The following is a 22,136-nucleotide window of genomic DNA, read 5'->3' on the forward strand; positions in this document are numbered from 1 at the left end:
TTTTACATTCTCTTCCATTATAGGTTATTACAAGATATTGAGTATGGTTCCCTGTGCTACACAATAGGTCCTTGTTGGTTATCTATTTTACATATAGTAGTGTGTATATTTTAATCCCAAACTCCTAATTTATCCCTCCACTCCTCCCCTTTGGTAACCATAAGTTTGTTTTCTATGTCTATGAGTCTATTTCTGTTTTGGAAATAAGTTCCTTTGTATCATGTTTAGATTCCACATATAAGCAATATCATATGGTATTTGTCTTTGTCTGGCTTACTTCTTAGTATGATAATCTCTAGGTCCATCCATGTTGCTGCAAATGGCCTTACTTCACTCTTTTTTATGGCTGAGTAATATTCCATTGTGTGTGTGTATCTCATATCTTCTTTATCCATTCACCTGTTGATGGATGCTTAGGTTGCTTCCATGACCTGGCAATTGTAAATAATGCTACAATGAACATGGCGTGCATGTGTCTTTCTGAATTATGTTTTTCTCTGGATATACACCCAGGATTGGGATTGCAGGATCATACGGTAGCTCTTTTTTCAGTTTTTTAAGGAACCTCTGTACTGTTCTCCATAGTGGCTATACCAGTTTACATTCCCACCAACAGTGTAGGACGGTTCCTTTTTCTCCACACTCCCTCCAGCACTTGTAGACTTTTTCATGATGGCCATTCTGACTGGTGTGAGGTGGTACCTCACTGTAGTTTTGATGTGCATTTCTCTAATAACTAGCGATGTTGAGCATCTTTTCATGTGCCTTTTGGCCACCTGGTCTTCTTTGGAGAAATGTCTTTTTAGATCTCCTGCCCATTTTTTGATTGGGTTGTTTGTTTTTCTGATATTGAGCTGTATGAGCTGCTTGTATACTTTGGAGATTAATCCCTTGTCAGTTGCATCATTTGCAAATATTTTCTCCCATTCTGTAGGTTGTCTTTTTATTTATGGTTTCTTTTGCTGTACAAAAGCTTTTAAGTTTAATTAGGTCCCATTTATTTTTGTTTTTATTTCCATTACTCTAGGAGATGGATCCAAAAAGATACTGTTGCGATTTATGTCAGTGTTCTGCCTATGTTTTCCTCTAGGAGTCTTATAGTAGCCGGTCTTACATTTAGGTCTTCAATCCATTTTGAGTTTATTTTTGTATATAGTGTTAGAGAATGTTCTAGTTTCATTCTCTTACATGTAGCTTTCCAGTTTTCCCAACACCTCTTAATGAAGAGACTGTGCTTTCTCTATTGTATGTTCTTGCCTTCTTTGTCATAGAGTAATTTTTTAAATAAATTTATTTATTTTATTTATCTTTGGCTGTGTTGGGTCTTCGTTGCTGCATGCAGGCTTTCTCTAGTTGCGGCGAGTGGGGGTTACTCTTTGTTGTGGTGTGCGGGCTTCTCAATGCAGTGGCTTCTCTTGTTGTGAAGCATGCGCTCTAGGCACGCGGGCTTCAGTAGCTGTGGCACATGGGCTCAGTAGTTGTAGCTCGTGGGCTCCAAAGCACAGGCTCAGTAGTTGTGGCGCATGGGCTTGGCTACTCTGTAGCATGTGGTATCTTCCTGGTCCAGGGCTCAAACCCATGTCCCCTGCATTGGCAGGTGGATTCTTAACCACTGCGCCACCAGGGAAGCCCTGTCGTAGATTCATTGACCATAGGTGCGTGGGTTTATTTCTGGGCTTCCTATCCTGTTCCATTGATCTATATTTCTGTTTTTGTGCCAGTACCATACTGTTTTGATTACTGTAGCTTTGTAGCATAGTCAAAGGCAGGGAGCCTGATTCCTCTAGCTCTTGTTTTTCTTTCTCAAGATTGCTTTGGCTATTCAGGGTCTTTTGCGTTTCCATACAAACTTTAAAAATTTTTGTTCTATTTCTGTGAAAAATGCCATTGGTAGTTTGACAGAAATTGCACTGAATCTGTAGATTGCTTTAGGTAGTATGGTCATTTTGACAATATTGATTCTTCCAATCCAAGAACGTGGTATATCTTCCCATCTGTTCCTTTCATCTTCAATTTCTTTCTTCAGCATCTTATAGTTTTTGGAGTACAGGTCTTTTGCTTCCTTAGGTAGTTTTTTTCCTAGGTATTTTATTGTTTTTGATGGAATGGTAAATGGGATTGTTTCCTTAATTTCTCTTTCTGAACTTTCATTGTTAATGTATAGAAATACAGCAGATTTCTGTGTGTTAATTTTGCATCCTGCAACTTTACTGAATTCATTGATGAGCTCAAGTAGTTTTCTGGTAGTGTCTTTATGATTTTCTGTGTATAGTATCATGTCATCTGCAAACAGTGACAGTTTTACTTCTTTTCCTATTTGGATTCCTTTTATTTCTTTTCCTTCTGATTGCTGTGGCTAGGACTTCCAAAACTATCTTGAATAAAAGTGGAGAAAGTGGACATCCTTGTCTTGTTCCTGATCTTAGAGGACACATTTTCAGCTTTTCACCAGTAAGTATGATGTTTGCTGTGCTTTATCATATACGGCCTTTATTACGTTGAGGTAGGTTCCTTCTATGACTGTTTTCTGGGGAGTTTTTGAATTTTATCAAAAGCTTTTTCTCCATCTATTGATATGATCATATGGTTTTTATTCTTCAGTTTGTTAATGTGGTGTATCACAGTGATTGGTTTGTGGATACTGAAAAATCCTCGCATCCCTGGGATAAATCCCAATTGATCATGGTGTCTGATCCTTTTAATGCATTGTTGGATTCGGTTTGCTAGTATTTTGTTGAGGATTTTGCGTCTATGTTCATCAGTGATACTGGCCTGTAATTTTCTTTTTTGTATGGTACCTTTATCTGGTTTTGGTATCAGGGTGATGGTGGACTCACAGAATAAGTTTGGAAGTGTTCCTTCCTCTGCAATTTTTTGGAATCGTTTCAGAAGGATAAGTGTTAACTCTTCTCTACATGTTTGCTAGAATTCTCCTGTGAAGCCATCTGGTCCTGGACTTTTGGTTTTGGGAGTTTTTAAATCACAGATTCAATTTCAGTACTTGTAATTGGTCTGTTCATATTTTCTATTTCTTCCTGGTTCAGTCTTGGGAAACTGTACCTTTCTAAGTAATGAATAAAGCAATCTTTTAAAGAGCTGTTCACCATATAAATGTGCTCAGAAAGTCCTGTGTGCAAGTAGAGGACAATACTTGAAATTGATAGGCATTCTTCACTTCACAAAAGTATTTTAAAAAAATTATACCTTTACTTGCTTCTGCCTATATGGAAAAGTATCTGAAAAGAGCCAGGACCCCAAGGCCAGAGAGCAACAGTGTACAGCTAGCTGGGTCTACCGCCCCACGCAGGGATTCAGACAGGCCTGAAGCAAGTCACTGCATGAACTGACCTCTCCCTAAATCCTCCATCCAAACAGGCCAAAGTTTATTTCTGAGCTTTGGAACGTTGTGCTTTTCTTGTTGGCATAATAACATCCGTTGTTGATTTGCTAATAATGCTCTTCTGCAACAGTCTGGGCTTCGTGTGCTCACTGGGAGGGGAAGCAGGTCAGCCCACCTGGCCAATGGCTAACGGGTAAGTCTGTTCTCCCAACAGAAGTTGAAGCCTAGGACCCTACCTGGGGGAGGGGGTGGTGTCACAGATTTGTCTGGTAAATGAAGTGCATTTACAGATAACAACTGCCGATTAAAATCTTTGAATGAAATGAAGACATATTCAGAGCTAGGGGGTTAAAAATTCCCAAAGTGGAGCTGAGATGAAAAAGGAAAGCAAATAGAAAACTGGCTTCAACTTGCAACTTTTCTGGAACCTGCCTGTGCTAAGAGGGCAGATGACAAGCCAAGAGGCCTGGAGAGCACACGGGGGCAGAGGTGCAGGGAGAGTGGTGGGAGTGAGAGGGGGCCAAGGATGGGCGTCAGGGAGGATATCAGAGAGTCTGGTTGGCTGAGCCCGGAGGATGGTGGGGAGGGAGAGGGCGCAGGTTTTAGAGTCGCAGGACCAGGGAGGGGGAGGTAAGCAGGACAGTAGCAATTAAGCTCCTGGCAGGCTGAGAGCGGGGACCCTCTCTAAGGAGGGTCACCTAGACTGGACACCTGTAGAAGAGAGCAGCTGGGCTCTGCCAACTCAGGCTGGGGCAGCAGTGGGGAGGGGGTCAGAGAGGGGGAATGATGGGAGAAGACGGGTGCTGCTGACTCTCCAGCCTGCGAGCAGCACAGCTAGGAGTTCAGCACTGGGGGCCAATCACTGCAGGAGTGGCTGGTGTCAAAGACTGCAGGTTTCGGGCCATGGAGAGGGCACTGCTGGCTGCACAGGCTGAACCCAGGATCACACAAGGCCAGGAGGTCTGGACTGTGGTCTCGGCATCAAGAGGAAGGCGGAGGAAAACCCAACCACCCTGCAAGAGTCAGAGCAGCCGGCAGGGGGAGGGGAGTGTAAAGGGTGTCCCTGACATGCTGAGACTTGTCCCGAGTCTAGACATGGACACGCCCACAGGGGCCAGGCAGGCGTCACTAATGCTCAGGCCAGGACAGAATCTGTTGCAACAAACACCAAACGGAGAACTAACCAACACTCTGACTGCATCCCAGGGTTCAAACGGCATTGGACAACTCTGAAAATACTTCTCATGCATTATATAAGGGTTGGGCTATGACTGAGGGGACAAGCCTTTTCAGGAGTATTAGATAATTAGTGAGAAAAAACACCCACTTAAGGTTCAGATGACTGCGTTCCTTAATGGGTTCATACCTCCCACAAAGTTATTTTGAGATCCCTCCTAGCTCAAAGATCTACCCTAAGAATTTGCACCAGCATTCAACTATAACTGACCGTTCACGTATCAAGAATCCAGCAGAACAAAGCAGAACAGTTAGGCTTTTTTTTTTCATACCATTCTAGCTTTGCAATTTTTCTTCATAATAATGAACTGGCATATAAAGGATTTTTCCACTTTAAACTTTTCTTTTTTTAAACAAGAAATTACATGAAAGCCAAGCAAGACAAAACGCAAACCTAGAAATTCTTGTGGTAACAGTAATCAGCCCACCATACATAAATCCTTTATCACTGTAACCTGGCTACGCTGGACAGTAGATCTCCCGTTTATATTTTTCACAACCATAATATATAACAGTGTCATTTTCATGAGTACATGTGCCAGGATTTCAGAAGGTAAAACATTCTGAATTTATAAAAACAAATGAACTATATTTACATTGCAAAAAGATTTACTGTAGGTCTCTTTTAGCCAATAAGCTCTAGTACATTGAAAATATAATGCAACTTAGAATGCATTTGAGTCAAACTTTTGGTTCAAGAACACATCTACTGCACCAAGCAAAGAAGTACATAACAAAGCCCAAGCCACACCCAGCTTGCAGTGCCCAAAATGCTGTAATCTCCATATGCTCTGCCGGGTCCCTGGCCTCCATTCTCCAAGTTCACCATGGGGAGACATCCAGCAATCTGTACGGCATCTGATAAGCCCTTACTGTTTGTAAGGTGCACCACTTGTAAGGCGCATGAACGACATGATTAACATCAAGGCAGACAGAGCAATTCTAAGTGCAAACTGAGATCGTGGAAAAGCATAAGGATACCACCACCTACCATTTGACCCCTACTTCAGGTCAAACCTATAGTAAATGTCTTAAAACTTTCTCTCATTTAATTCTCACAACAAAGCCTCTGACCAGGTATCAGCCCCGTCCTCCGGATGAGAATTAAGACCTGGAGAAGGCACACAGAGTTCCAGGCTTGGTAATAAAAAGACGTGATTTCAAACATTCACTGTTACATCAATGCCCTTGACGTGTCGCTGAATTCTCTGAGCCTCAGTCTTCTCACGCATAAAATGGGAGAGAAATGCCATCTCTTCAGTATTTGTGAGCATTAAAGCAGTCTGTGTGTTGGAAAGGGCTGTACTGGTACCATGTTATCATAAAACAGTTTCAGTTAAGTGTTCTCTTCCTCAAAATTTCCAGGAATTTTCCCTGGAAATACAGAAGTAGGGAATTTTTTTCACATTCCTGATTGCTCTGTATCATATATGGGGCTTTGAAAACACAAATTAACTTTCTGGATTCAATGAGTCATCTCAGGGAGAAGCTGGCATTGCTCAAGCTCTGAGGAAGGTCTCCTGTCTCTGAGCTGTGCAAATTGTGACAAAGACTCTGGGGAATCAAATTCTGGACAATTTTCTATTTCTGAGTTAGAAGATAACCATAACCATATATACAGGAATTCTGAAGTCCCTGTTCCCACATTTATTTGAACCATTCTCTTATGAATGACCTTCCTAGGGACTTCCCTGGTGGCACAGTGGTTAAGAATCTGCCTGCCAATGCAGGGGACACGGGTCCGAGCCCTGGCCCAGGAAGATCCCACATGCCATGGAGCAACTAAGCCCGTGTGCCACAACTGCTGAGCCTGTGCTCTAGAGCCCATGAGGCACAACTACTGAGCCCGTGTGCCACAACTACTGAGTCCGTGTGCCACAACTACCGAAGCCTGCGCGCCTAAAGCCCATGCCCCACAGCAAGAGAAGCCACCGCAATGAGACGCCCGTGCACTGCAACGAAGAGTAGCCACCACTCACAGCAACTAGGGAAAGGCCACGTGCAGCAATGAAGACCCAACACAGCCAAAAATAAATAAATAAATTTATTTTAAAAAAAAGAATGACCTCCCTAAAGCAAATACAAGTAATGGGGGGGGTCATGTGTAGCTGTGGGGATACATCAAAATAAGAATCTTAACAGCATCTGTCTAAAATTTATGTATAGAATATTATTTATAATTACAAAGCAAAATCTGTACTATACCTATAAGACAACAGTTTTCCTTTTCTGATCAATGCATTCATAAAACTATTAGTCTTATGAATTTTGCTTAAAGTCTATGTTTTAAGGCTTCAACTATCATTTAATAAAGTTTCTGAGCACTTACCAAGTGGCAGGTACTGAAAGGCCTAGGAATACAAATATAAACAAATTATTTTAGTTAGGCCGACTCAGAGAACAAGTTAATTACAACAGAAGTTAATCAGTGCGATGACTGCGGTATATATAAAGTATGCTGGCAACCCATTACAGGTTACTACTAAATTATAGAAAACAATCCCGTGTTAGTCTTTCTTTTCTCTGACCACTGGAATTTCCTGGCATTCTTTTTCATCACAACCTCACTTTCTGGTTAAAGTTACTCTTCTCATAAGGACTTCTCTAAAATTTAAATATTAAATTTGGGAATTACTATAAGCCTCTAGTGAGAGTTTTTATAACAGAAATTAGAACACACACTTCTAAGCAACTCACATGTCAAAGAAAAAGATCATAATGGAAATGAGAAGAAATTTAAGTTGACAATCAAATCTTGAGGGACAGGGCAGTGGAGCTTTTTTTGGGGGTCTTCCCACATCCCCACAGAACATCAGGCTGCTAAACCATGAAGCCGCAACACCATCTTTTGGAACAGCACCTTCTGCCAGCATCTAGGCAGTGATTCGACTTCTTCCAATCTCTCCCTCTCTCCTGGTCCCCTGCTCCTTTCCTGTAGGACCTGGGTGGGGTTTCAAGGGCGTCTGCTTTACAATAATTCACCAACCTATTAAAAACAAAAACTTATGGGATGCAACTAAAGTTGTACTTAGAGAAAAGTGTCTGCATTTTAAAAAGATGGTTACAATTTGGTAAGCTAAACAGCCAATTTATGAAATTAAAAAACGAAAACAGGGACTTCCCTGGTGGTCCAGTGGTTAGGACTCTGTGTTTCCACTGCAAGGGGCATGCATTTGATCCCTAGTCAGGGAACTAAGACCCTGCATGCTGCCAGGCTTGGTCAAAACAAAAAAACACAACAAACAAAAAACACAGGAGAAGAGCAGAATAAACCCAAGGCAAAGAAAATAAATATTCTGGGAAGAGAATATAGCAAAGTCACTTAAAAAAAAAAAATCACTGTCAAGTGGGGGAGGGGCATGAAGGAACGGAAGGGAACGCAGCCAGTGCTTTCCCTGTCCACTTAGGCACCAGGGAGCCTCTTGGGCTCCCCGGCCTAAGCCTCTGCCCTGGAAGCCTCCCTCCTGTCGGGGAGAACCTGAGCCCTGCCCCTGCACCCCTACACGCGAAGACCCCCTCTGAGACCCCCTCCAATGCTCGGGGCCTAAACCCCACCCACACCCCCCCACCAGGGCCCCACCTTCAAACTCTGGAAGCCCACATCCCAGAGGCCTTGCTTCCCACAGGTTGCCTCTACCCTTCCCTAAGCAGGCCCTAAGCAGAGTCCCCGCCCCACGCTGGAATGTCACGCACCCCCCCACCCCGGCCTAGGCCCCGTCCCAACTTGAACCCTGCCCCTGCCTAAGCTCCACACCACCCTACCTCCCGGCGCCTAAACTTTGCCCCCATAGCCAAGGCTTTTTTTTTTTCCTTTCTTTTCTTTTGTCCTCTTTTAGATCAGGGTTCTGTTTTACCTTGTTAATTCACTGTTGTTGATTCTTTTATATTTTTATTCTTTCTAATAGATCTTTTATTTTTCTAATTTTATTTTATTCTTTATACTTTGTTAGTGATCTATCTCCTTTTAGCTTGCTCCCCCCCCCTTTTTTTTCTTTTTTCTGCTGTGGTTTTATTTTACCTTGTTGCAGTTGATTCAACTATAGTTTTATTTTTCCTAATACACTTTTTATCTTTCTAATTTTATTTTGTTCTTTATTCTTTGGTATCATACTGCTCCTTTCATCCTTTCTCTCTTCCTTTTTTTTTTTTTTTAACCACTCCACGAAGCTTGCAAGATCTTGGTTCCCAGGCCGGAGGTCAGGCCTGAGCTCTGAGTCCAGTGGTGGGAGCTCTGAGTCCAAACCACTGGACAAACAGAGAACCTTAGACCCCAGAGAATATCAGTTGGAAAAAGGCCTCCTGGAAGTCCTCATCTCAGCACCAAGACCCAGCTCTATCTAACTGCCCACAAACTCCAGTGCTGGACGTCTCAGGCCAAACAACAAGTAAGACAAGAATACAGCACCACCCATCAAAAAAAAAAAAAAAAAAAAAGACAAAAGTACGTTAAAGATGAAGGAGCAAGGTAAAAACCTTCAAGACCAAATAAATGAAGACAAAATAGGCAACCTACCTGAAAAAGAACTCAGAGTAATGATAGTAAAGATGATCCAAAATCTTGGAAACAGAATGGAGAAAATACAAAAAACATTTAACAAGGATCTAGAAGAAAGAAAGCACAAACAAACAGTGATGAACAATTGAAATTAAAAATACTCTAGAAGGAATCAATAACAGAATAACTGAGGCAGAAGAATGGATAAGTGACCTGGAAGATAAAATGGTGGAAATAACTGCCAGGAAGCAGACTAAAGAAAAAAGAATGAAAAGAATTGACGACAGTCTCAGAAACCTCTGGGACAAAATTAAACAAACCAACATTTGAATTATAGGGGTCCCAGAAAAAGAAGAAGAAAAAAAAAGGGTCTGAGAAAATATTTGAAGAGATTATAGTCAAAAACTTCCCTAACATGGAAAAGGAAATAGTCAAGTCCAAGGCAAAGAGAGTACCATACAGGATAAACCCAAAGAGAAACACACCGAGACACAAATTAATCAAACTATCAAAAATTAAATACAAAGAAAAATATTAAAAGCAGCCAGGGAAAAGCAACAAATAACATACAAGGGAATCCCCATAAGGTTAACAGCTGATTTTTCAGCAGAAACTCTGCAAGCAAGACGGGAGTGGCAGGACATATTTAAAGTGATGAAAGGGAAAAATCTACAACCAAGATTACTCTACCCAGCAAGGATCTCATTCAGATTCGATAGAGAAATTAAAACCTTTACAGATAAGCAAAAGTTAAGAGAATTCAGCACCACCAAACCAGCTTTACAACAAATGCTAAAGGAACTTCTCTAGGCAAGAAACACAAGAGAAGGAAAAGGCCTACAATAACGAACCCAAAACAGTTAAGAAAATGGGAATAGGAATATACATATCGATAATTACCTTAAATGTAAATGGATTAAATGCTCCAACCAAAAAGACATAGACTGGCTGAATGGATACAAAAACAAGACCTGTACATATGCTGTCTACAAGAGACCCACTTCAGACCTAGTGACACGTACAGACTGAATGTGAGGGGATGGAAAAAGATATTCCATGCAAATGGAAATCAAAAGAAAGCTGGAGTAGCAATTGTTATATCAGACAAAATAGACTTTAAAATAAAGACTATTACAAGAGACAAAGAAGGACGCTACATTATGATCAAGGGATCAATCCAAGAAGAAGATATAACAATTGTAAATACTTATGCACCCAACATAGGAGCACCTCAATACATAAGGCAAATGCTAACAGCCATAAAAGGGTAAATCGACAGTAACACAATCATAGTAGGAGACTTTAACACCCCCCTTTCAACAATGGACAGATCATCCAAAATCAAAATAATTAAGGAAACACAAGCTTTAAATGATACAATAAACAAGATGGACTTAATTGATATTTATAGGACATTCCATTCAAAAACAACAGAATACACTTTCTTTTCAAGTGCTCATGGAACATTCTCCAAGATAGATCATATCTTGGGTCAGAAATCAAGCCTTGGTAAATTTAAGAAAATTGAAATTGTATCAAGTATCTTTTCCGACCACAACAATGAGACTAGATATCAATTACAGGAAAAAGTCTGTAAAAAATACGAACACATGGAGGCTAAACAATATGCTACTAAATAACCAAGAGATCACTGAAGAAATCAAAGAGGAAATCAAAAAACACCTAGAAACAAATGACAATGAACACACTACAACCCAAAACCTGTGGGACGCAGCAAAAGCAGTTCTAAGAGGGAAGCTTATAGCAATACAATCTTACCTCAAGAAACGAGAAAAATCTCAAATAAACAACCTAACCTTACACCGAAAGCAATTAGAGAAAGAAGAATAAATAACCCCCAAAGTTAGCAGAAGGAAAGAAACCATAAAGATAAGATCAGAAATAAATGAAAAAGAAATGAAAGAAACAATAACAAAGATCAATAAAACTGCAGCTAGTTCTTTAAGATAAACAAAATTGATAAACCATTAGCCAGACTCACCAAGAAAAAGGGAGAAGACTCAAATCAACAGACTTAGAAATGAAAAAGGAGAAGTAACAACTGACGCTGCAGAAATACAAAGGATCATGAGAGATTACTACAAGCAACTATATACCAATAAAATGGACAACCTGGAAGAAATGGACAAATTCTTAGAAAAGCAGAACCTTCCAAGACTGAACCAGGAAGAAACAGAAAATATAAACAGACCAATCACAAGCGATGAAATTGAAACTGTGATGAAAAATCTTCCAACAAACAAAAGCCCAGGACCAGATGGCTTCACAGGCGAATTCTATCAAACATTTAGAGAAGAGCTAACACCTATCCTTCTCAAACTCTTCCAAAATATAGCAGAGGGAGAAACCCTCCCAAACTCATTCTATGAGGGACCATCACCCTGATACCAAAACCAGACAAAGATGTCACAAAAAAAGAAAACTACAGGCCAATATCTCTGATGAAAATAGATGCAAAAATCCTTAACAAAATACTAGCAAACAGAATCCAACAGCACATTAAAAGGATCATACACCATGATCAAGTGGAGTTTATCCTAGGAATGCAAGGATTCTTCAATATATGCAAATCAATGTGATACACCATATTAATAAGTTGAAGCATAAAAACCACAGGATAATCTCAATAGATGCAGAAAGACTTTTGACAAAATTCAACACCCATTTATGATAAAAGCTCTCCAGAAAGTAGGCATAGAGGGAACCTATCTCAACATAATACAGGCCATATATGACAAACCCACAGCTAACATCATTCTCAATGGTGAAAAACTGAAACCACTCCCTCTAAGATCAGGAACAAGACAAGGTTGCCCACTCTCCCCACTGTTATTCAACACAGGTTTGGAAGTTTTAGCCACAGCAATCAGAGAAGAAAAAGAAATAAAAGGAATCCAAATCAGAAAAGAAGAAGTAAAACTGTCACTATTTGCAGATGACATGATACTATACATAGAGAATCCTAAAGATGCTACCAGAAAACTACTAGAGCTAATCAATGAATCTGGTAGAGTAGCAGGATACAAAATTAATGCACAGAAATCTCCTGCATTCCTATATACTGATGAAAAATCTGAAAAAGAAATTAAGGAAACACTCCCATTTAGCACTGCAACAAAAAAGACAGTATGGTACTGGCACAAAACCAGAAATATAGATCAATGGAACAGGATAGAAAGCCCAGAGATAAACCCACGCACAGATGGTCACCTTATCTTTGATAAAGGAGGCAAGAGTATACAATGGAGAAAAGACAGCCTCTTCAATAAGCGGTGCTGGGAAAACTGGACAGCTACATGTAAAAGAATGAAATTAGAACACTTCCTAACACCATAGACAAAAATAAACTGAAAATGGATTAAAGACCTAAAGGTAAAGCCAGACACTCTAAAACTTAGAGAAAAACATAGGCAGAACACTCTATGACATAAATCACAGCAAGATCCTTTTCGACCCACCTCCTAGAGAAATGCAAATAAAAACAAAAATAAACAAATGGGACCTAATGAACTTTAAAAGCTTTTGCATAGCAAAGGAAACCATAAAAAAGATGAAAAAACAACCCTCAGAGTAGGAGAAAATATTTGCAAATGAAGCAACTGACAAAGGATTAAGCTCCAAAATATACAAGCAGCTCATGCAGCTTAATATCTAAAAAACAAACAACCTAATCTAAAAATGGGCAGAAGAGGTAAATAGACATTTCTCCAAAGAAGATATACAGATTGCCAACAAACACATGAAAGGATGCTCAACATCACTAACCATTAGAGAAATGCAAATCAAAACTACAACGAGGTATCATCACCTCACTACAGTCAGAATGGCCATCATCAAAAAATCTACAAACAATAAATGCTGGAGAGGGTGTGGAGAAAAGGGAACCCTCTCGCACTGTTGGTGGGAATGTAAATTGATACAGCCACTACGGAGAACAGTATGGAGGTTTCTTAAAAAACTAAAAATAGGGGCTTCCCAGGTGGCGCAGTGGTTGAGAGTCCGCCTGCCGATGCAGGCGACACGGGTTCATGCCCTGGTCTGGGAAGATCCCACATGCCACAGAGCGGCTGGGACGTGAGCCATGGCCGCTGAGTCTGCGCGTCCGGAGCCTGTGCTCCACAACGGGAGAGGCCACAACAGTGAGAGGCCCGCGTATGGGAAAAAAAAAAAAACTAAAAATAGAACTACCACACAACCCAGCAATCCCACTACTGGGCATATACCCTGAGAAAACCATAATTCAAAAAGAGTCATGTAGGACTTCCCTGGTGGCACAATGGTTAAGAATCTGCCTGCTAATGTAGGGGCGACGGGTTCGAGCCCAGGTACAGGAAGATCCCACATGCCGTGGAGCAACTAAGCCCGTGCGCCACAACTACTAAGCCTGCGCTCTAGAGCCCGTGTGCCACAACTACTGAAGCCTGCGCGCCTAGAGCCCGTGCTCCGTAAAAAGAGAAGCCACCACAATGAGAAGCCTGCGCACCACAACGAAGAGTAGCCTCCGCTCGCTTTAACTAGAGAAAGCTCGCGTGCAGCAACGACGACCCAATGCAGCTGAAAATAAATAAATAAATAAACATATATAATTAAAAAAGAGTCATACCACAATGTTCATTGTAGCTCTATTTACAATAGCCAGGACATGGAAGCAACCTAAGTGTCCATCGACAGATGAATGGACAAAGAAGATGTGGCACATACATACAATGGAATACTCCTCAGCCATAAAAAGAAATGAAATTGAGTTATTTGTAGTGAGGTGGATGGACCTACAGACTGTCATACAGAGTAAAGTAAGTCAGAAAGAGAAAAACAAACACCGTATGCTAACACATAGATATGGAATCTAAAAGAAAATGGTTCTGATGAACATAGGGGCAGAACAGGAATAAAGACACAGACGTAGAGAATGGACTTGAGGACACGGGGAGCAGGAAGGGTAAGCTGGGACGAAGTGAGAGTGTGGCATGGACTTATAAATACTACCAAGTGTAAAATAGATAGCTAGTGGGAAGCAGCTGCATAGCATAGGGAGATCAGCTCGGTGCTTTGTGACCACCTAGAGGGGGGTGGGATAGGGAGGGTGGGAAGGAGACGCAAGAGGAAGGGGATATGGGGATATATGCATACGTATGGCTGATTCACTTTGTTACACAGCAGAAACTAACACAACACTGTAAAGCAATTCTACTCCAATAAAGATGTAAAAAAAAAAACCATTAAAACAGATGACTGTCAAACGAGATGAGCATGAGCAGCAGTGAAAGGTGGGGAGATGGAGTGAACGACGCCGTTCACTGGACTCACTGCCCCACCAATGTCTGCCAGCTCCTGCCCACTGTGTTCACACTGTCTGCTCCTTCTGATGGAAACACACACACAGTGCCAGGTGGGGAGGGAGACCCCGGCCCGCACACAGCTTTCAGAAGTAGGCTGGAGCATCACTGCCTCAGTGAAGCTCCAGAAGGGCCCTCCCCCCACCCCCAAACGACTACACCTTCCTCTGAGCTCCCTCACACACCAGAGATGCACCCATTCCAGCACAAGTACGTTAGCACCTTTTGTTTTCTCTTTACCTGCTTCTCTCCAGACCTGTAAGGAGATTCAGACACTGGTTGAATAAATCTGTTGTTTTTGTTTCGTTTTGTTTTGTTTTTTTACCGGTACGCAGGCCTCGCACTGTTGTGGCCTCTCCCGTTGCGGAGCACAGGCTCCGGACGCGCAGGCTCAGCGGCCATGGCTCACGGGCCCAGCCGCTCTGCGGCATGTGGGATCCTCCCGGACCAGGGCACGAACCCGCGTCCCCTGTGTCGGCAGGCGGACTCTCAACCACTGCGCCGCCAGCGAAGACCAATAAATAAATAAATAAATCTGTTTTGATTCAGTAACAGTCTGAAAAGAATGAGTTGATGAAGATGTGGTGATACGGAAAGCTATCCAAGATAAGGATATACCGTTCAGCAAAAAGAACAAGTTTTGTGTATGTCTGCGTGCGTGTCTGCGTACATGTGCAACTATTACTCATAGGAAATGTCTGGAATAGTACATAAACGGTCAGCGGATACGTCCAGGGACAGAAAAAGTGGTCTGAAAGAGGAAGAACTTGACTTTTCACTTTCCAGCCTTCTGTCAAATGTTTTGTTATATTTTTAAAAATTAGTCAACTGTGATTTTTTTAAAAAACACCACCACTTTGAATGAGCGGCTTTTTCTAGGAAAAACCCAAATGACAATTTTAAACCCAAGAATAACTTAGGTTCTCTGGTGTCCACAGAATCAAAACCATTTTCAAATGCTTCCACAACAACTAAGATACTGAAAATCACAGGAACAGACTTGGCTGCACGTGCTCCGAGGAGTCGTCACAGCAGCTTTTTAACTGAAATATTACAATGTTATTCACAGCACTCCTAGGAAACTAATAACTACTATTCCTACGTAAAAAGCTCCTCCATTTTGCACAAAAATGGGCGCTCTTAGGGAGGAGGTGTAATAAGAGTGTTGGCTGGACACACTCTGCAATCTGATGACCTGCACTGGAATCCAGGCTGTCATTAGCTGGGTGATGTGGGGCAAATTCCTTAACTTGTCTAGGCCTCAGTTTCCTCATTAGTAAAATGGGAGCGATGCTGCCAGGCTCACAAAACCCTACACCAGGGTTTCCCGAGTCCCTCAGGTGGAACGTAAGACTGTCGTTAAATGGACAAACACGTTTCACTTGAATGACAAGCACTTAAAACCCGAGAACACAGGGGGCAGCCACCTCGAGCAAACCAGGACAGTTACAGGTGCTGTGCTCTGGCAGGCGCATGGATGAGTCCGATTTATAGCAACCGAACCTTTACCAATACTGTTGAGCTGTACTGAGAAAACTGAAAATTTGTATTTATTAGTCCCACCTGCCGCCAGCTAAGAGTCGAGACGGTGAGACAGACAGGACCCCCCTTGTACAACCATGGTGCAAACTGGGCTTGAGACACGCGCTGTCTGTGGGCACTGAGACCTCGGAGGGTCCTTCTCCCTGGGGCTCTGAGAGCAGCCCTGACAGTGCTGGTTGCCTCCTCTGCCCATCCTTAACCACAGATGACGGAGTCCATCCAACACGAGTCAGAGCACGCGTTTCCAGGTGTATATTTTTGTCCAGTGATTAGACTTATTCATTTAACAACTTTTTTTGGCTTTAAAAAATATACAGTGGACCCTTGGACAACATGCGTTTAAACTGTGTGGGCCCACGGTGGATTTTTTTCAATAAATATATTGGAAAAAGTTTTTGAGATTTGTGACGATTTGAAAAAACTCACAAGAAAAACCATATAGCCTAGAAACATGGAAAAAATTAAGAAAAAGTTAGTTATGTCACGAATGTGACATCGGTGTATAGGCTAGGCTACCACAAAGCAATCATACTGTTGCTTATTCATTATCAGGGCATGAAGTGTTACATCTGTAAATAAATGTGAATTTATTTTTCACATTATCTCTTGATTTTTGATGTCTGGTATTAGTAATACATATAGTATCTACAGTGTTTTGTATCATATAAGACAATATTGATTTGTAGGTACTGACAGACGAGTCACCCTGTAAAGAGACAAGCTATGGCATTGAAAAATACAGTACAATGCTCTATAAATGTATTTTTTCTTCCTTACAATTTTCTAAATAACATTTCCTTTTCTCTAGCTTACTTCATTGTAAGCATACAGTATATGATACATACAACACACAAAATATGTGTTAACAGTGTGTGTTATTGGTAAGGCTTCCGGTCAGCAGTAGTCTATTGGTAGTCAAGTTTGGGGGGAGTCAAAAGTGAAACACAGATTTTCGACTGCACGTGGGGTTGGCACCTCAAACCCTTGCATTGTTCAAGGGTCAACTGTACACAGCAACCCTCTATTTAGGAGAAGTTACACAGGGTTTTCTTTCACAGTTGCCATATGAGGTCTCCTTTTGAAATGCATTTAGTGTAAAATACATTAAGTGTAAAAGTGAAGACTGGGAAATACTGTCATAAACCAACAGGTGCAGATTCTGTTCCTTATCCTGGCATGAAGGGATGTGCATCGGATGAGCAGAGCTAATACCCCCTTCCACCCTGCCACCCACAAGGAGTGGTCCTGGCTGCGTTAAGACTTCCAGCTGGGTCAAATGGATGATTCCATCTCTTCAACTTTTTCAAATGTACTTTTCATTACTGATACCATATTTTAAACCACAGAAAACGTTTCAGCATCTCAGCTGCTATAACATCTCTGAATGGAATCTGCTAACTTCTGAATGAAAATAATAAGTATTAAAGTTAAGTGTACATATCGCCTGTCACTGCCTCCCCCAATTCTTATTTTGATATTTTCCAAGCTACAAAAAAGTTATGAGAATACAAAGTAGAGGAAAAATTGGAACTCTCACACACTGCTAGTGGAGTGTGAAGTTGTGCTTTGGAAAACAGTTTGGTAGGTCTTCAAAAAACTAAACATAAATTTACCATATCACCCAGCAAATCCACTCCTAGGTATATATCCAAGAGAAACGCAAACATATGTTCACACAGAAACTTGTACTAGAATGTTCATAGTAGCATTATTCATGATAGTCAAAAAGTGAAAACAACCCAAGTGTCCATCAACAGATGAATGGATACATAAAATGTGACATATCCATACAACAGATTACTATTCAGCCATTAAAACAAATGAGGAACTGATACATGCTCCAACATGCATGACCGTTGAACACATTATGCTAAGTGAAGAAGCCACTCACAAAAGGCCACACACTGTATGATCCCATATACATGAAATGTCCTAATTAGCCAAATCCACTGAGACAGAAAGTAGATCTGTGACTGCCAGGGGCTAAGAAGGAGAGGGAATTAGGAATGACTACTCTACTCATGGGTACAGGGTTTCTTTTGGGGGTGATAAAAATATTCTAAAATTAGATGGTGGTGATGGTTGCACAACCCTGAATATATTACAACCACTGAATTGTACACTCGAAAAGGGTGAATTTTATGGTATTAGATCCCAATAAAGAATACAAAGTAGACCCATATAAGTTTCAACTAGAGTCACCAGTTGTTAACATTTTGGCACATTTGCTTTCTTTCTCCTCACATGTGCGCACACACACAATATGGCTGGACCATTTAAAATTTAGTTATTGTGACACTTCACTCCTAAGCACTTCAGCACGTGGAGTATTCTCCCACATAACCAAAATATGAATATCATACTGGGGAAAATTAACACCAAAACAAAACTTGTATTTAACATATAGCCCATATTCAAATTTATCAAAAATTAGGTACTCTATTTGGTTTTCAAATCCCTTTCATCTCTTGAATCTAAAAAAATTCTTTTTAATGACACTAACATATTTGAAGAATCCAGGCCAATTACTGTACAGACTGTTTCTCAATATGAATATGCCTGTTTCCTTATGAACTGAGGGAAGTTAAGCATTTATGGCAGGAAGGCTACATAGGTGAGTTGTATCCTCAGTTTTCCATGCCAGAACCCTCTATTGTTATGCCAGAACATGTCAGTCTCATTAGTGGTAACAGTGATGGAAAGGTGGTATTCATTGTTGGTCGTGGTTAGGATGGTGACTAGCAGATTCCTCCACTATAAAGGTAACTCTTCCGCTCTGTAATTAATAATCTGGAGATGACCAATTGAATCTGTAATATTAGGTTTCCGCAAATATCTTGCACCGAAAGGCTTTAGCGTCCCTTTTGAGACCTCCCTGCATTCACGTGACCAACCACTACTCTCAATTTTATTCCACAGACTGTGAGAGCTGGCTGTGATTTCAACCCTGGCTGCACATCAGAATCACTGGTGTCTCTGGGTGTGAGACCCCAGTTAGCGTATTTTTAAATTCCCCTGAGTGATGGATTCTGATGTACAGCAAGGGTTGAGATTCCGCGACTTAGAGGTAGAGGAACCTTGCATCCTCATTTGGTAAATAAGGAAAATGACGCCCTAAGAGGTTAAGTAGCCAGTGGCCCAAAACTTGTTAATGGCATAGTTAACATTTTTTCTGACTTGCATTTTAATATGCTATTCGTTTTGTATGTTATTAAAACAACAAAACCAGAGAAATGAATAACTTTTGTATGGTGTTAAAGCTGAGCACGGCCTAAAGTGCGTATTTCTGCTTCCAAGGTTAATTCTGCCTTTCTGTCCTTAGACCTTTGCACTCAACTTAGAAGTGAGGAACGGGGCGTTTGGTCATCAAGCTCCTCCCCCCTCAGTGCTCACGGCGACAGCTCAAGCCCGGGGGGCCCAAGGCCGAGCTGGATGTTCAAGGGGCCCGACGGTTAGCGCTGCAGCCCTGGGGCCAGCCTCTCGGCCCTGCATGCCTCCCCAACCACGGCGGCGACTCCGGCGGGGGCCGCTCTTAGAGCAGCCAGCCGCGCAAGCGAGACGTACCTGGCAGGGATGCACCTGGCTGGTCCGCACCTGACCGGGACTTACCTGGAGGTGCGCCTTGCCCCACCCAGGAAAACCCAAAAGTATGCGGGACCTGGGAGACAACAGAACCTGCAGGCACATCCACTCCTACTTACCCCGGCGTGATAAACCTTGTTCGCTCTTTTAACCTTAATGTCCAGGGCGGTCCCCATCTCGAATACTCCGTTTCGGGAGCCACTTCCTGCCGCGCGTGACCCAAGGGAAAAGAAGGCACCCCACCCCTCCGTCCGGGGTCCCGCCCTTTTCTTCTCTCCACCAGCAGTTGCGACACGTGACCCCGCGCCTGACGCCTGTTAGACTCCCCCGCCTTCCTCCTTCCGGCGCAGGGGCGGGCCTTAGCGCTTGCCGAAGACTGTCAGTCTTCGCCCCGCCGGCCAGGAGGGGCGGGACAGGGTTAACCCCACCTCTTCCGTAAAGATAGTCGTTAACACCGGAAATACCCTTCGTCTCGCCCGTTTACTAGAGGAAGGGGGAAACTCGGCTCTCCCGGCGTGCCCCGCGGCAGGGGGCGGTGCCAGGGATGCGTTGCGGGCGCAGCCAGTATGTACAGGCTGAGGCTCCCGTCAGGCTGTGCGGTGCAAAGAGGCGTTGCGCTGTTGAGTTGGCTTTAAGGCGGTGATAACTGGGGGCTGCTTTTCCTTCCAATCCCTTCCTCTCGTCATCTATCGTCCTCCCTCGCTTTCTTTCGGGGGCTCTGAAGACGGAGGCCTTGTGTCCGCCCTCGGCTAGGCAGTTCTCCCTGCCCGTTCCGAGGCGTCGCGCTCTCTGCCTGCAAAACGTGGATTGGCGGGCGGCTTGGCCGCCCCGCCCCCGGCCAGGTCTCGGGGAGCGCGGGTGACCTCGCCCAGCCTCGCAGGGCCGCGGGGGCTTGTGGGTACTCCCCCGGCGCGCGCCCTGGAACGGGGTGTTGAATATTCATATTGGTGCGCAGAATGTGGGGAGGCGCGGCTCGCAGGCCATGGGTCCCGGCAGTGCATGGAAATGAAAACCTCAAAGCAGAAACGGTCCTGCCTAATCTTTTTATTCCCAGCAAGAGCTGACTACACACAAGGAGTACATTGCTTTGTGGGAGGATTGCCTCCAGACAGGGCAGCAGTACGGTGCTAGGCAACAGTACTACGTTGATTGAAATAAAATCCCTTGTCAATGTTTTAAACAACTTTTCTAATAAGCAGAGAGGTAAATTTTCATTGTTTTGGTAGCTGACTTAATACAGTGCTTTTTGTTTGTTTAAAATTCTTTGATTCTGCTATTTGTTTTTTTAAGTGCGTTACTTTTAGGATTACATGAGAATTTTTCCGTAAAACGGTATCTGAATTAGTATCACGAGTGCCTCTCTCTTGGGAATGTAAGGTGCTTTACAGGACAACAGTGATGGTGCTGTAGCTACGATTGCTTTTGAAGGTTGATACATCGGTGTTTCCCAATATTCAGTTTTCAGCTCCTCTGTGCCCTCGGGGCTTCGTCTCGGTCTTGGATACCTTTCTGACAACTCAGACGCAGCAATTCTGAAACAGTTCATTAGGGACTTAATAATCACTGTCACGTCTATTTGCAATTCAGGACGTGGATCCCTTTCCACCAGACTCACCCATCATTTCCAAATGGTAAAATGTCAATCTCAGTAGACAAAGCAGGGAAACAGGAAGAGAAACACCTTAAAAGGATCCACATTCCAGACTTGTTTGCTTCAGCAAACCTGCTTTATACTTATTTTGTAACAGAACATTTCTTGTTCGTTGAGGACAAGTGTGCTGTATTTCACTCATCTATGTAGGTTGTACACAGTCTTTCTGGAATGCTGGTGCACTGCAGAGAGCTTCAGTTCAGGCAGTTATCAGTGTAAACAGTTTGTTGGACCCTCTCCGTGTGATGGCTTCCAAACAGAAGAACAGTCCATTTTTTCTCCGATCGCTGCTCTTTTGAATATTTTCTATCCCTTAACCACACCTTAGGTGATACTGTTCTGGTCAATTAAGTTACTAAAAATCAGACCCTGTCAGAGTGTTGATCTCGTGGCTTGAGTGGGATCCTAGATTCTTAGGGTGCTAAGGTACAAGTCATGGTTCTGGCTCTCAGACACTTCCTCAACATCCTCTTGAAGGCCTGGCTTCCGTGTTGAGGCAAGTTTCTCTTAACTGGCCACTGCTAGAGTTCTATCTTAGTTGATCCCTGCTTCTCTGGATAACTGGCTCTTGTTTGAAACCCCTTTCATGGGGGTACATATGGGAAGACCTGATGGGCCTTGTCCTCTCCGTATGTTTTCATGGAAGATCTACCTTCAGCTCGATCTTTTCCATCACCCCACTGACAGCACCCAGCAGTATACCAAGTCTTGTGGGTGAGGGTCCAGCAAGAAAGCTGGAGACGATTTATCTTCCACAGAGTCCACCTGACTTGAGAAACATGCACCCTTGCCACACAAAAGGGCCAGACTGGAGGCTGCCCGTGGCCTCTGTTCTCCACTCTGCCACCTCTCTTCCATCTTCTTGCTCCCTCCTGAAACACAGACAGAAGTAAATCAGCAAGAACGCTGACTAGACAGGTTTGCAGGTAGGAA

At 42.7% G+C, this 22,136-nt stretch overlaps 1 protein-coding gene across 2 annotated transcripts in view; it reads right to left on the reverse strand.

Moving 5' to 3' along the window:
• Nucleotides 1-20,340, reverse strand: part of VPS26C (VPS26 endosomal protein sorting factor C) — a 53,374-nt gene extending 33,034 nt beyond the window's left edge. The window contains exon 1 of one of the 2 annotated variants that reach the window (XM_082626208.1): nt 20,125-20,340. Coding sequence is in view for 1 of the 2 variants with exons in the window: in XM_082626207.1 (XP_082482333.1) it covers nt 19,672-19,728 (57 nt within the window). In the remaining variant the exon portion in view is untranslated. Of the gene's footprint in view, nt 1-19,671 lie in introns of both variants that reach the window. The other variant, XM_082626207.1, reaches the window with a different exon arrangement.
• Between the last annotated feature and the right edge of the window lie 1,796 nt (nt 20,341-22,136).

This window comes from Mesoplodon mirus (assembly GCF_964341445.2).
Source record: "Mesoplodon mirus genome assembly, chromosome: 6".
In the NCBI taxonomy this organism is placed as follows: Eukaryota; Metazoa; Chordata; class Mammalia; order Artiodactyla; family Ziphiidae; genus Mesoplodon; species Mesoplodon mirus.